At 39.1% G+C, this 17046-nt stretch overlaps 1 protein-coding gene across 11 annotated transcripts in view; it reads left to right on the top strand.

The window, feature by feature from the left end:
• NRXN1 (neurexin 1) overlaps nucleotides 1–17046 on the top strand; it is a 1243173-nt gene that overhangs the window by 119610 nt on the left and 1106517 nt on the right. For 6 of the 11 annotated variants that reach the window (XM_054022353.1, XM_054022351.1, XM_054022349.1 and 3 more), the window contains one exon: nucleotides 1028–1057. The exons of the other annotated variants lie outside the window; for them this stretch is intronic. In XM_054022353.1, coding sequence (XP_053878328.1) covers nucleotides 1028–1057 — 30 coding nt within the window. The remainder of the gene's footprint in view (nucleotides 1–1027; nucleotides 1058–17046) is intronic. 11 annotated transcript variants of the gene reach the window in all.

Below are 17046 nucleotides of genomic sequence, written 5' to 3'. Positions count from 1 at the left end.
AGAAGAGCACACTATTAAAATTGGAGCTACTCTATGTGAATAATACATTTAAAAATGAGTCCCAGCAAAGCCAATATTATGAAGAATGTCTGTTTTAAAAATTAGATGTAAAATTCAAAATTCTTTAAATTTCAGAAAAAATGAATGCTATATACTGTCTATATATTATTAGCTCTTTTCTTCTGTATCAAAATGTCCTTTGTGAGGCTGCATGCAGCTTTTCCTTATTTGGCTAAATAATTTAATATTATTGGCTTGGAGGCTCAGAAATCAGACCCTGACAATGATTAAAGTTGCAAGTCGCTTGACTGGAAATGCAACTTGACCTGTACAAGTCTGACTGAGTATGATCTCAAATATGTAGTTGAAGCACAACTTATTTTCACAAATTTTAAAGATCTCTAACCTAAAATGCTATCACTTTAATTTTGTTTTTTAAATCTTCTCCTGCATATTTAATATTTAAGTTGGCTCCTCTGGAATAAACTTATTCTGCCATCATGTGTTTCACACAAATAAGGAGACATTCCTTGCATTGTCATCTCAGTGTCACAAAGAAGTTATTTTATTTAACGATTTAAAATGCTCATTTTTGATGAGGGGAAAAAGATCAGACCCAGCCCATTTTTCAGGTTTACACTTCTCCACGTTTTTAATGTAATTTAACAGCTAGAGGACAGCAAGTCCTCCTGGTGAAAGAATTAGAAGCAATCTGATCAAAGACATATGAAATATTTAAAGAACTGGTTGGACTTGAAATCATTTTCTTATTATTTTTTCTCATTCTAACTATTACATAAAAGAAATATACAATACAGCATTACCCAGTGTTTGAATTGCAGTTCTATTACTCTTTGCCCCCAAAGCATTCCAACCAGTGGTTGAAAAATGCTCTTTGATTTCCCTCTGTGATACAGACATCCCATAGGAAACAGATGCCTGTCACAAAATATTTTTGTCACTGTGGCAATACCACCTTCCCATGCACCCTTGTTTATTGCTGACTGTGCTCTTGTTTCCCTTCAAGGTCTGGCGCACCTGATGATGGGCGACCAAGGTATGGGCTCTGTTCCTTTTCCACTCTGCTTTCATTGTTTCCTTGTTCCGTAGCTGCTTTGAATCCATCACTGCAAATGATGGGCAAATGCTTGAAAGCTGTCTTTGGCTGCAAATAAACACATAATTTTAGTCACAACTTTCTTCTTTCATTTTATATATATATCTCTATATATATTTGTTTGCTCCTTAAGCTTTGTTCCTTCTGTGCCCTCCCTCCCCTCAATCTCACAATATAATAACTGAAAAAACTGAGAGATAAGAAGGTATTGAGAAAATTCCATGCATTTATCAGAAAATACAATTATGGGTGATTCTATTAAAGGCAAAAGAAGCACAAGAGCACTCACCAGATAGCTTCTGAAAGAAGATACTCAGTTTGTCATATTGTACCCAGTGAAGAGTCCATTTACATTAATGCATGGCTGATTGGAAACTTGTAGAAAGCACCTGCTCCTGGCTTCTGGAATGCTTAGAATACAGTTTTGCAACATAATGAAATCAATGTTTTTCTCCTCTTCAGCCATTGTTTGTCACTTCTGTGTCACACTTTTTAAAAAAAGCATGGGTTACTTCTGTGTTCCTCTGCATGTTCATGATTGGAACAAATAAACTAAATTCCCAATATGACACTGATTGCATCTCCATTTGTCTATAAACACTTACTTTAAGCTTTCTCTTTTCATGTTCAGATACTATTGCATTTACATATACTCATGACTCTTACGTTGTTTCTCTCCTCTTCTTTATTCTCTCTTTGTCTGGAAATGCTTTCTTCATGGAACCATTTCATCAAATCCATAGGTAAAAGTAAAGGTACTACATGATTTTCTTTCTTTTAAATTCCATCTGTATACTTTAAATTATGTCTGAGTTATGCAAATGTATTTAGAGCTTTTTGCACTGATAATGTGAGGTAGGTATATTTTTACAAAATTATTTCCTGAACATCAAGGTAAGGAAAAATAGTGGTTTTTTTTAAAGTTTGACCTGCTTTTTGAAGTTTGTCTTTTATTTACGAGAAATTTAAAGCAATTGTACATAGCCACACTAAATGAACCTAAAATTATAGTATATAGTCAGGATGAATTAACAGTCATCTTTTGAGGTATGAATGCTCCTGTTCTCAGTGAATAGTAGTCTACACTATTAGACCGACATAAGCACAATGTCGCCAAACACTGACACAGTGGAGGTAATCTGTCCAGGGCCAATCCATACCTTGATGTAAGTCTAAGCATGAATAGCACTGACTTCAAGAAGTCCCCGCTATGAGCTGGTCACCTGTTTATCTGTAAGATTTTTCTTATCAATATTAGCTTTGTACATACTGAAGTGAGAATGGGACATGGAGAGATGAGGAGGAGCAGACAACAGAGCAAAGTACGGTTTTATTGGATTTTCTTCCCCCTTCTTTTTCTTGGTATGAGAACAAATCAAGCCAGGTATACTGTACTTCATTGCGTCACTTGGTAAGTCTGATGTAGAACATATGCAATAACATCAAGAATTTTAATATTCTAAAGAAATACCAGCTTCTGCTCCCAGTGTACTAGTTCAGACCATCAAGTATGTATTTTTTTATTTATATTGAGAAATTAGCCTGCACATACTAAATGCCCCTAAATCTGTTCTTATTGATCATTATAATATAGTTTTACTCATTTTGGTGAGCATGTGTCAGGAAGTGCCTGTTCCTGCTATTCGTCCTGTGCTTTGGCTTTCTGGTTGTATTTTACAGTACAAACTAGACAACACAGAAGCATGTTGAATGTGTTTGCACTTTGTGTGCCTTCGAACAAAGAGTGTGCATGTAACACAAAAATGTAATTCTAGCACCATTAGTTCTATGGTGTGCATTATAGTTCTTCACATCGGCCTGCTTGAAAAGAGTGTGCATCTGATTATACACGGAGCCTAATATTTAATGGGTTATATGAGTTCTGGAGCTTTGAATCTTGTTGTTTTAGGAAATGTTTCAAACCAATGGAAGAAGAAACTGTTCTTAATACTTTGCATTACAGTTTGTACCAATTACCTTGTAACTCTAGCTTCCTTGATCAGCAAATGGTAGCTGCCTTGGGCATCACCTGTATCACAATACAGGTTTTACAATACTGGAGCGTTTTATGTGGTCTTTGAAACATACACCTCTACCCCTATATAACGTGACTAAATATAATACGAATTCGGATATAACGCGGTAAAGCAGCGTTCCGGGGGGGTGGGGCTGCGCGCTCTGGCGGATTAAAGCAAGTTCAATATAACGCGGTTTCACCTATAACATGGTAAGATTTTTTGGCTCCCGAGGACAGCATTATTTCGGGGTAGAGGTGTATTGTTAAGAAAATCATTCCATAGACTACCCTGCACACAGTATGCATCATGCAACAAACACCACAATGTTGTGATATATATCTATATATGTATATATGATGCATATAAATCATAACTGACATGCTAATACAGAAAGTAGAACATTTAGCAAATCATAATGGATGATTTCTGGGGGGGAAAAAACAAAAAACATGATGTTCTTGTACCTATTTAGGCAAAATATCTATTATTTTTTTTAAATTATATTTACAAAAAATGTAAAGTTAAAAGTTGCATGGAGAAAAGCTAGATTTAATATCTAAAGATGTGCACTATGATACAACTAAAATATCAGAGCCATCAAACCTAGTAATTATTTGCCTGACTGTGGTATTCTTATGCCATTTTGGTCTTTTATTATATTTATTCTGTTTATGTGGGAGTATTTATACTGATCTATGTTTTGATAGTTTCACCAACATTTGTTCTCCAAGTATAGTATATTAGGTAAAAATGCAAGAAAAGGGAAATAGGCACGTTCAAACATTTTTAACATACAGTAGTGAGTAGCTGTATACATTGGGTCAGCTGAGGTAAATTGGCATAGTTCAATTGACTTTTGTTGAAGCTACACTAATTTACACCAATTGAAATTTGGGCCTTGAAACATCAGATGTATAAAACTGCTATGACACAACACCTTACAGCAGTGGTTCCCAAACTTATTCCGCCGCTTGTGCAGAGAAAGCTCCCATTGGCCTGGAGCAGCGAACTGCGGCCAGTGGGAGCCGTGATTGGCCAAACTTGCGGAAGCGGCAGGTAAACAAACCGGCCCGGACCACCAGGGGCTTTCCCTGCACAAGCGGTGGAACAAGTTTGGGAACCACTGCCTTACAGTATAACAAACTTCAACCTAACAATTTGATGGGGCTTTTCATTGGGAAATTCCTTAGCCCTATTTAACTTTCCCATTCTAATTTGCATTTACATTAGTGATAGCTACTGGCAATGATTGCAGACTTCTTTGTGCTAACATCAAGACCCAGCCCTCTCATATTTTAATTAAATATTTTGCTTTAAAGGTCAATTGGAAATGCAAGCAAAAATATATCTTTTAGAAACTATGCAAAGATTTTCACTCCAAGAAGCCTGATTGAGGAAGCTCAGGCCTATTTATCCACCATTTTAGGACCTTAACCTGTGTTTCTTGTAGACCTTAAAACACTCAGTTAGTTTTATTGTATGGGGCTGGGCAAATCAAAATCAAAATAGTTTAAATTAACACCTTAAAAGAAGAAATAAAGATTTCCAAGTGTTTACACTGACCAAGTAATAGCTGAGATAATGGCCCAAATTTTGCTCTCCTATATAAGCATAACTCCCAAGAGGGGACTGCAAGATCAGACCCAAAATGGATTTTAAAAAATTGAAACACAGTGGTTAAGATTTTTAAAGCAGATTAGGTGATTTAGCGACAGACCTCCCATTGAAATTAATTGGAAAAGTGTGGGTAAGTCCCCTAGTCAGCTTTGAAAGTCTCCACCATTATTCTTTGCAAAATTATAAATATTCTCAAAGCAGTCACTGTCCTTTAGAGAAAGAAGGAGAACCTTGACAGAGGTCACTGCATTAGGTAAATGTCAGTACTCAAGGCCACATATCTTGATCCATTCACACAGCTGGTTGACACCACCAGGAACTGCACACAGATCAAGGGCCCTGTTTTACATTATCTATGATTCCTTTTTTTCTTTCTTTCTTTCTTACTTTTTTTTTTTTTTTTTTTTTTTGTAAATGCTGTGTCAAAACCTAGCAGGAGCTGAGAACTTGCAACTCATACTGAAGAGAGTTGGTGTTGGCTTATTTACTTTAATGAGCACTGCAGATGTTCACTCAGCTCTTTTTAGGATTTCATACATTGTGAACAACCAAAGTGTATAAAAGTGTTTGTATATTTAAAATTTATCTAACTGAATTATTATGTGGTACACACTAATATATATAAGGTAAAATAGCAACTAGGTTTGAAACATAAAATATTTACAGTTTTTGGTGACAAATCCTAATATAGTCTAGATCAGTGGTCACCAACCGGTCAATTACGATCGACTGATTGATCCTAGAGGATCTCCCAGTCGATCATGATCTCTGGCGGCGCAGCTTGGCTGCTGCTAAGGCAGGCTCCATGCCTGCCCAAACCCCACGCCGCTCCCAGAAGTGGCCAGCATGGCCCTGGGGGTGGGGTGGCAGGGGTCTCCCTCCGCGTCCTGCTCCTGCCTGCAAACATTGCCCCCGCAGCTCCCATTGGTCGGGAATAGGAAGCTTTGGCCAATGGGAGCTGTGGGCTTGGTACTTGCAGAGAGGGACAGTGCATGGAGCCATATGCCCCCCACCTCACCCCCTGGGGCCGCAGGGATACGTTGGTCTCTTCTGGGAGTGGCGTGGGTCCGGGATAGGCAGGGAGGGTCAGCCATGCTATGCCACTGACCGGGAGCTGCAGGAGGTAAGTGCTGCCTGGTGGGAGGCTGCACCCCAAACCCCAGCCCTGAGCCCCATCCCGGAGCCAGCAACACAAACCTCTTCCTGTACCTCAACACTCTGCCCCAGCCCAGAGCTCCCTCCTGTACCCAAACTCCCTCCCAGAGCTTGCACCCTTCACCTCCCTCCTGCACCCAACCCCCTTGCCCCAGGCTCAGCCCAGAGCCCCCTCCCACACTGCAAACCCCTCGGCCCCAACCCAGAGTCAGCACCCTCTCCCAAACCGCAACCCCCTAGCCCAGTGAGTGAGGGTGGAGGAGAATGAGTGATGGAGAGAGGGGGGGAATGGATTGAGTGAGGCGGGGCTTTGGGGAAGGGGTGGGGCCTTGGGGAAGGGGCGGGGTAGGTCCTGGGACGCCCTTAAATTCAAAAAATATTCTTGGACATAAAAAGGTTGGAGACCACTGGTCTATATAGATTATTTTATCATTTTTTTTCTGAACTTTCATCTTATCTCCTTTTGGTGAGACTTCCCGCATACATAGTTGATCAAGGCTTATTTTGTATATTCCTACAAGCTATTTTGCCTGTGAACATAAATTAATGTTTTATTTTTCACAAGGAATGAAATGGTCATAACTTTTAGTTATTGAAAGGAGTCACAAAGTGGTATTTACAGTGTAGTTACCACAACAAAATAAATGACTTCTGTGACCTTTGATTAATATTACTATTCTCAGAACCTATAATATGGATTTCTCATCTATATTTTGTTTTATGTAAATATTCTACTCTTCACTGTGTATTTTATTTAGAATAAAATACTTTGTTCCTACTGCTGTTCTATTAGATTATTGGTTGAATACAGCTTTAAATCATGTATATTAGTAGGGCTGTCGATTAATCACAGTTAACTCATGTGATTAACCACACTTTTAATCACACTGTTAAACAATAGAATACCAATTGAAATTTATTAAATATTTTGGATGTTTTTCTACATTTTCAAATATATTGTTTTCTGTTACAATCCAGAATACGAAGTGTACACTACTCACTTAATATTATTTTATTACAAATATTTGCACTGTAAAAATAATAAACAAAAGAAATAATATTTTTCAATTCACCTCGTACAAGTACCATAGTGCAATCTCTTTATCGTGAAAGTGCAGGAGGGGGCATAGGGTGCTAGTTCTGGGAGGGGGCTCAGGGCTGGGGGCTGGGGTGCGGCCTCCTACCAGGCAGCACTTACCTCCAGTGGCTCCCGGTTGGCTGACTATAACAGTGCCATGCAAACACCTGTTCTCACTTTCAAGTGATGTAAACAAGAAGTGGGCAGCATTATCTCCTGAAAATGTAAACAAACTTGTTTGTCTGAGTGATTGGCTGAACAAGAAGTAGGACTGAGTGAATTTGTAAGCCCTAAAGTTTTACATTGTTTTATTTTTGAATGCAGTTATTTTTGTACATAATTCTACATTTGTAAGTTCAACTTTCATGATAACGATATTGCAGTGCACGACTTGTATTAAGTGAATTGAAAAATACTATTTATTTTATTTTTACAGTGCAAATATTTATAATAAAAATAAATATAAAAGTGAGCACTGTACATTTTGTATTCTGTATTGTAACTGAAATCAATATATTTGAAAATGTGGAAAACATCCAAAAATATTTATGTAAGTACTATTCTATTATTGTTTAACAGCGCGATTAACTTGTGATTAATCACGATTTAATCATGATTATTTTTTAATTGCTTGACAGCCCTACATATTAGTCATTTAAGTCCATAAGAAACTAATATATGGTATCTAGCTAAGCAATAGCTGTTTCTACAAAGCCTAATAGTGCAGCTGACACTTTATTAGATTACAGATTTTTGATTTGACTGGCACAATGTATGTAAATGCAGAGAAAGGACTTCAGAGCGTCTAATGTTTGTGTCTATTTCCTAAATAATGTCAACTAAATTCTGCATTGAACAATCCCATACACAACCCGTATAATGTAAATAGGATTCTGTTGGGTGTATGTCAGTGCAAAATTTGGCCATTTTATAAGGCCAATTCAAGAATACAGTATAATAATCATGAGGGCAAAAAGACCATGGAGAATTTAAATACTTCAAAAAAGTCCTCATATAAATGTCAGTATTGTATGAATTCTATTAATTGCTATTGGTAAATTGATACTTTGTTCCTGCTGAATAGTATTTTACTGCAGTTATCTCCACTGAAATCAGTTGCTGAAATCTTGACTCTGTTGAAGTCAATACTAAAACTCTGTTTGGCTTTAGTGGGGACAGAGGTTCACTGGTAGAATAAGTTGCTACCCAATATGATTAAGGGTATTAGAATATTGCCCTGTGTGGTTATCCTGCATTTCCTTTAATGAGGTTCAACACACTTGGGTGTGAAATCCTGGCCCCAGTGAAGTAAATGCAGGTTTTGCCATTCAAGTCAGCTAAGATTTCACTCTGGATGTGTTTCCCTAAGTTTTTCCTTTGCCTCCAAAAGAGAGAGAGAGAAGTTTTGGCCTCTTACTTCCAAGATATTGTTAGCCTTCTGTAGGTCTTGGAAAGCCTACTTCTTAAATCTGCTAGTGACACTATGTTGAAAGATAAACTATTGTTAAAATTTACTGGACTCAGTGCAGATGCATTACTTTAAGAGTTTCAGACAGAGGGGATTTTCATTGTTTGAGAATGTAAACAATTAAAAACTATGATATGCTCAACTACTGAACTTCATGATTGTCTCTATTTACAGGAAAGAATAAATCACTGAAGTTTTAAAATTTATCAAATTTATTAAACATGTAATGGGACACAAATATTTTGACAGGCTTAAACATAAATAGGACCTAAACATCATGGAACTTTTAAAACCATTCTAAGTTACTTTTCTTAAAAGTATTTAACACTAATGAACTTTAAAAATAAATAAAAAATAAGGAACTTAATGTAAAACATCTGAAAATGTGTGCGTTCCATACGCATGCCAAAATGGAACAAAGTCTTTATCTGTCCCTCAGTGGGAAGTATCTGCAAAGTATCAGTTTCCAATGAGAGAGATTCACAGTTATGGAGAGACTATAATGAAACAGTGACAGGTATTTCTAAACGTTGTGAAAATTACATTTGTGTCTATGTGTGTGAATTTCTCTCTCTCTCTCTCTCACACACACACACATACACCTTTTTGTGTGCACACTCTCTCTCCTGTAAATATTTATCTTGCTATCCACATGACTTATAGCTAATCTCTCCAGTTTTCCCTGAAATATCTCATTGAAATATATTCCAAAGTACTTCATCACAAGAGTGAGATACTTAACTACATAAAAATTGCATTACATTAAATCAAAATGAGTGACTCATGTTTCAAATGAGTGAGAACTAGCAGGTCTATAATGTTGAAGTTGAAGTTGCAGTTGAAGATGCATCTTTGCTGAGTTATGAACAATAAATGTTCCATAAAGAGAAAACCAGCAGCATCAAATGACAGTTCTAAGAAGTTTCTGGATAAATTATGTGGCTAAGGAAAAATCAGTCATTATCAGAAGCAGAACTGGAAGTTGTGTCTTGAGACTCAGATACCCACAACATGAACTTAAAATATTGGAGTCATGATCAGAAGCATGAATGAGAGAGTTTAGGGATATGATGACAATTTAGGAATGTTTAAACAGAAGACAGAAAGAATTTAAAAAAAATAATCTGGGAAAAGTCAACACACAGACCATCAATCCTAGCACTTCTTCACCACTGAAATACAATATTTCTCTTATTGCTAAGCTTCCTGATCTTATTCACAGCCATCACTATATTTATTCTAGGTCTCATTCTGGTCCATTCCTGGAAAGGAGACAAGATCGGGCTGGGACTGCTAGGGTTTTCAAGTCAAAATATTTTTTTATTTGGAAAAAAAGGTAGTTATGGGTGTGATCTAGAAAACATTGCAGAAAAAGTTGGATGTATTCAAGATTTAAGCTTCTTGAAAGAACAAATAACAAATATTTCAGAGTGAGTTGAGCAGACCAAGCATACAGTATCTCAAAACCACATCAAAGCTCTTTCAAGAAGGAAGATATGAATTCCAGTCCAAAAAGTAGATTGGGATTTAGTGAAGTCAGGAAAGAGAAAAACTATCAGGGTGGAGAGCATGAAAACCTTTCTGTGCAGTTAGACAACAAAGAAGAATTTTAAAGCAGCAAAACTAGGTTTTTTTATTCATCATTGCATACTTCGCTTTTGTAATTTATGTTGGAGAAAAAGAGTTGGAAGGTACATCAGATACAAGATAGCAATCCTAGGGTTTTCTGTTGGCATATGCTTTTCATGCTTACTTAACCTCTTCTTCCAGCATTTGATACAAATATTGAGCCAAAAGCATCCCTCATGTAACTGCAATCTCTTCAATAGAGTAGCACTAGGATTAAATCTGGCCCATTAGGTCTACTATAGCAGCAAGATGAACTGAAGCCAACAAATGTGAGGTCATATTCGGATCTCAATTACACTAGCGTAAACCAGATGTAACTCATCTGAAATCAGTGGATTTATTTTTGATCTCACTTATACTGCTGAAATTCAATTCATTTTGATGTTAAAGAAATCAGAATCCAGCTCAGTGGAGTTAAACCGGTGTGAAACTAAGTGAACTGAAAGGAGAACTGGGACCAAGGTAGTTGCTCTAGGGGTGGGATTTTAAAAAATGCTCAGGATTGGCCTAATTCTGATGCCATTAAAATCAGTGGTGAAAGTCCCATTGTCTTTCCTGGCAAAAGAGGCAGGCCATGTTGAGTGATTTTGCAAATCCTAACCTAAATTTACACTGGTGTGACTGAAATCAGAATGTGGGCCCAGGCTCTGCAAGTACATACTTACATGTAGAATGGATCTTAAACAAAATTAGAAAAATATATTTAAATAGTGTGGATAGGGTCAGATTATTCTTAAAAAAATAGGTGTGTGCAACATTTATAACATACTCTGTAGCTGTACTACACTGATTTTTAAGATGAATGGAGCTTGCATGATAAGTCACCAAAGACAAAACAGTAGGTAAGGGGTGGGGTTGTTTGTTTTTTTGTTTTGTTTTTTACTGGCAACAAATTCCTTTCCTTTAAAATACCTAGTTGTGCTGAGTGTAGTAATAAGGTCTCACTCCTCACATCAAAGCCTTCCACCTCAACATCAGCCCTAACTATTTGAGATGTCTTCTGTTTCCACTGCTATGATCCCCTCAACAGCTGTATTCCTCTGGAACAAAGAAATGGTGAAATAATCAAGGCAGGCTTATGAGCACAGAAGACAGAACTTTTGCAGGAGCTTCACAGGATTATGGAACTCATTACATTCAGAATTCCTAATTTCACTACATTCAGAAGTAAAAGCAAAACTCACATATTTGACTTAGGTTTCCCTCTAAGGCCTGGTCCACACTAACCCCCCATTTCGAACTAAGGTACGCAAATTCAGCTACGTTAATAACGTAGCTGAATTTGAAGTACCTTAGTTCGAACTTACCGCGGGTCCAGACGCGGCAGGGAGGCTCTCCCGTCGATGCTGCATACTCCTCTCGCCGAGCTGGAGTACCAACGTCGACGGCGAGCACTTCCGGGATCGATCCCAGAAGATCGATTGCTTACCGCTGGACCCGGAGGTAAGTGTAGACCTACCCTTAGTTCTCCACACTCACTAAAAATGACCAAACTATTTTTTCTACAGATTGGGAAAAGCGAGAGAGAGAGATTTGGCCTAACTCTTTTTGAGCTCATTTATTCCATTAAAGACAACAAAGTCATATGATGGGGAAAATGGTGGAAAAGTGTGGAGTATCAGCCCTATTTGATTCTTCTCCCACCACAGCCAGCTTTACGCTGATGTAACTACTCTGATTTCAGTGCAGTTGCCTTGATTTACACCACTATAAGTAAGAGGGGAATCAGGGTCATGTTTTATATTACTTTGCCATTGACACTCATTTATACCAGTTTTCTGATCATCATGTATTTGACATTTAATTTACAGCACTGCCTGCATCACTGGTGAATTTGACAGAGTCTTCTATAGGTATTGCCTCTTCCTTTCAGGATTTTGCCCCTAAGAAACAGAAATACCTAGACCCAATTCTCTGATCTGCTCTGGCTTCTTGTGACAGACAGCCAGTGCATCTGGCAATCCAGTGAACATGGAGCCTCATGTTTCTCCTACATTGAAGGAATCTCCAGTTAGAGTGAGGCCACCCTAGCAATCTTTGGGCCCCACCATAGGTGCATGTCCTCACAACCTAATGATCTTTGACTGCTTTGTCTCCTGGCAACTGGTCATAGATTAGAGTAGCCTATTTATGGTGAGACAAGCCTCACATCAGGGGTATCCAAGACTGGCAAAAAGCCATTTTTGTCTCATCCATCTGGGCAGTCACTGAACACTCCTCAGACAGAGCAGGGAGTGGGGGATAATGGCCCCCATTGTCTTAATATATCATCACATCACAAGTATTTACATTTACAAATACTTTACTTATTTCCACCTTTATTGGACCAGTGGTAAGGCTATGTATCTCCACTGAAAATGGCTCAAGTAGTATCTCAAAAGTTCCATACAAGTGCCTGGATAATTACTGCCAAAGGGTAAAACTGCAGACTAGAGAGTACAAGATCCACCCCCATCTCTATTTAACTTAATCTACCTAATCTCCAACACTGCCAGAACTAAATTCAACCCATCCCTCCCATGTGGATTTTACTTAACAGTGGTGTGAACTTGGAGTAACTTCATTGTACGTAGTGAACTTACATTGTTGTGAGACCATGAATTCCAATGGGAGTTGAGCCTGCTTCAATTATGAGCTGAATTTGATCCTCTTACTTGACATTCCATCACTGGAGTTCTCTGTCGTGGATTGAATCTTAACCGTGATATCTATGTGCAGCTTTGTGAGAAAATTGCTCTTCAGAACAGAATTACAAAATGTATTAAAGGGTGCAGTCTTTGGGGGAGGAGAGAGGGCATTATTATTTCAAAGTAAACCTGGGCATTGGAAAGTTTCTTTGACTTCCAGGACATGTTCTGCATAGCTGTAGAAGATTTAAAAAAAATATGTAAGAGATCTTTTCCCACTACCAGATATTCTAGTCCCCAAAGATAGAGGAAAAAGAGGCTATGTTCTCAATTCACTGAAATGTCATCATAAAACCCTGTATCCCTATGATTCATTCCCAGTCCTAGAGGAAAAACTCTTCTTATTTCTAATAGCATAAACACATTTAAACAAAACAAAACGAAAAAAAAAAAAAAAAAAAAACACCTCACAAAGGGTTCTGGAAACCATCCAGACCTGCTAGGCCTCATGAGTTTATACCTCAGAATTGTCACTACCTGGAGTCTTCTGGGAGATGCGGGGTGGTGGTGGGGGGGGAGGGGGGAGTAATAAAAGGCTGCCATGTCTGAGGCCATAAATCATTTAAGCAAGTGTGTCATATCATCTGTTCTTCCAGAAAAAAAGAAAAATGATGTTATTCAGTTTTATTCATTGCTCTCAGATAGATAGGTGTTTGGAGGTTTTATTTTTTATTTTATTTATTTTTTTATTTATAGGTGGATTCTGCACTGTGTTGTCCCTGAAATGGATAACCCTTTTAAAGAAACATGTTTTTCAGAATTACTGTTCCTATTGGACTGTGATACAAGTATTACAACCAAAGGCATAACTGATATAATCAGTCTCAGGACATGTACAAAATCTGTATGTCCAGTCTTTCTCTTCTTTTAAATGTGTTACCCACAAAAATTTGCATATTTCTAAATCATGCTAGTTACCCACTTTGTGATACAGGGATGTGCCTGTACATCTCCACCTAGCTGGTATTCTCCTGAGTCAGAAGAGCCAGAATCAGAGAATCTAAAAATACATATTTTAGACTCCAAGAAGCTAATCTACATAATCTTCATCAAAACCAATTATTTTATAGGCAATAAAAGCACAGAATTTGTCTCAAAGTTGAGTTATTGACACCCTTTGAAATCCCATTGATGTCAAAAGTATTGCATATGGTGTATTTCAGCACATAATATGACTGTTTGGATTATACACCTCTACCCCAATATAACACTGTCCTCAGGAGCCAAAAAATCTTACTGCATTATAGGTGAAAATGCGTTATATCGAACTTGCTTTGATCCGCCGGAGTGCGCAACCCCCTCCCCCCCCTGAGCGCTGCTTTACCACATTATATCTGAATTATATTGTGCCGCGTTATATTAGGATAGAGGTGTACTAGGACCACATTATGCCATTAATGAAGTATGTGCCAAACTGGAGTAACTCCTGTGATTTCAATGGACTTACACCCAGGTAACAGTGATCAGAATTTCCCCCTAGACCCTTCTGTATTAAGTGTATGTGAGGTCGGAAGTGAGGGAATAAAATGAAATAGGCACAATGTTGTCTACAATATCAATAAAGGAAGGCCTTTTTTTGCTGACAGCCAATTTGATTCATCAGTGTTTTATACTTCAAAGGTCATTTTGTTATCAATATGGTAAATAAAGGAGCATGGAATGAAATAACTCTGGGTAACAGACACCCTCTTAAAATTTAGGAAGGACTAGAATTCCATTATTTGCTATGACATCCTACATACTATTCTTTTGTGTATGCTCCTTTAAAAATCTTTATCTCAGAGATCAGATCAGATAAGTATTTCTTGAGGGGAGTAGAGAGTAGTTTCCTCTAATAAATTTAGCAGATTCAGAATGATAGTAGCAGCCAGGGCCGGCTCCAGGCACCAGCTTGTCAAGCAGGTGCTTGGGGCGGCCACTCCGGAGAGGGGCAGCACGTCCAGCTATTCAGCGGCAATTCAGTGGACGGTCCCTCACTCCTGCACGGAGTGAAGGACCTCCCTCCGAATTGCTGCCACAGATCGCGATCGCAGCTTTTTTTTTTTTTTTTTGGCTGCTTGGGGTGGCCAAAACCCTGGATCCAGCCCTGGTGGCAGCCCTTAAAACCTACAGCTACAGTTTTATAAAGCTTGGCCTGGGGTCAAACCCCAACACATGGTAAATTTCAGAGCCTCCAAACGCCTAAGTCCCATAGTTTTAGTTTAAAGGCTGAACACAATGTTACAAGACTTATGAACTTTTCCATTCACATTTGTCCTTCACTTATCAATTAAATAGCCTTCTGTAATCATAATATGCTCAGACAGAAGATGGAAAGAGTTGAAGGCTGTGCCAGTGCAGGACTTATTTGTTCAGTTTCACAAGGGCAAAACAATGATCTTTATTCTTCAAACTTCATACCAAAAGTTAAAAATCAGTTTTACTATAGCCAAGAAATGATACTTCTATTCATTTGCTGAATCTCAAGAGCACAAGAGAGAGAGAGTTTGCAATTCCTTGATCAAAGTCTTGAAAATCTGACTAAAAAGCAACCTATATTTTTTCTGTAAGTCAGATAAGGTTTGATGCACCAAGGAAAGGTGGCTTTCTTCATGCATTACATATACAGTGAACAATAAGCCATTAGGTGTTCCTGAGTAAATTCAACATGGGAAGTAGCCACTTCCTGAACATTTGTATCATATCCAAGAGAAGAAGGAAAGTAACTTGATCTTAGACAACACTTTTATAGGAATATGTTGTTTTTTCCTTTATGGAAGAAAATAAGTTATTTATGTTCTATCATTCACCAGTAACTTCTCTGGCAGGCTATGTGTAGAATTCTGTTTCCAGCTCTGAAAGTCTCACTGCCTGATTTCAGACACATCACAATCAGTGGTGGATTACCACATGGGCCAACGGGGCCCCTGCACAGGGGCACCAGCCAATTTGGGGCCCCTGGAAAAATCTCCCCTCACCATGGCCCCGGGGCTGGAGTGGCCCCAGGGCACATAGCTTCTCCAGTCTTAGTGCCACAATGGGGGCGGGGAGGGAGGGGATGAGGACTGAGTGGGACTGCAGGGGGGGGGGGGCGGAACAGGGGCAAGGCTGTGGGGAAGGGACGGGGTCGCAGACAGACGGGGTGGAGCAGGGCCACAGTTCTGGTGCCAGGGTGCCAGCCAGCCACCCCCCTTTGCTCTGGCCCAGGGCCCCAGGAGGATCTGTGATTGATCCCAATTTATCAGGGTCTCAGGGCTAGATCCACAAAATGACTTAGGTGTTGCAATGCTCAGCATTACACCAACTAACTTTTAGGAGGTTTGCCACCTACTAGCATCTGCAGATCCAAGATGCTGGCCAATAAGAAACCTAAGGAAAGGGGTGGGTCCTAACCTCTGCCCCTCAAAGGGTCTTTAGCACCGAGACTCAGGTCAGAGGGAGGCACCTAGCTCCATTTGGGATTCAACACCTAAGCCTTGCTTTTATGAAATGTTTTCATTGCTGCCCTTATAACCTTTAGCCCAGAGGTGAGGGCACTCACACAAGAAAGAATGTGGAAGACCTCAGTTCAATTCCTCCATCTATCTCATGTGGAGCCACAATTTGTGTGTGGGTCTCACATTTCAGGAAAGTGCCCTAACCACTGATCTATGGGATATTCATGTGTGGGACTTTTCTCCTGTTGAAGCTGTTCCATTGTATATAAATAATTAAAGACCTATTGGGCCAGAGAGAGACTAGGAATGACTGTATAGTCCAGTGGTTAGAGCAGTTACCTTGTCCTCCTCCTCCCTTGGCCATTTTGTGTAGATTTAGGCATGCTCAGAGCATGCCTACTGAATCCGGCTGGAGGCAGGCCAGAAAGGCGGGGGTGGAGCTGGGAGGTATACGGCTGGCTGCAAGACTGATGTGCTTCCTGGAGTTCCTCTCTGACAGAACTGTCTGTTGTGCATTAGCAGGAGTTTGAGGAGCCTATTGGGCTTAGGGATGAGATAAACACCGAGAATAAATTGGCTCTGCATATACTCACTGGCAGAAACTTAGGATCCTAAAGGACTTTAATTGTTGAAATTTAGATGTCTAGGGACTTCAGGCATCTCCAGGATTAGGCAGCAGTTCAGCAGGGATTTTGAGGAACTCAGAGGGTCCTAGACTCCAGGTTCCAGCCCGCGTCTGAACCTTTACACTGCAATTTAACAGTCCTGCAGCCTGATCCCTGCAAGCCTGTCAGTTGGTATGGGCCAGCTGTCAGTTTTTAACTGCAGTGTAGACATATCCTTAGATTTTTAGCAGCTAAC

This window comes from Malaclemys terrapin, chromosome 3 (assembly GCF_027887155.1).
Source record: "Malaclemys terrapin pileata isolate rMalTer1 chromosome 3, rMalTer1.hap1, whole genome shotgun sequence".
In the NCBI taxonomy this organism is placed as follows: domain Eukaryota; kingdom Metazoa; phylum Chordata; order Testudines; family Emydidae; genus Malaclemys; species Malaclemys terrapin.
Note: the sequence above shows the minus strand (reverse complement) of the source record. Positions and strands in the feature narration are given on the sequence as shown.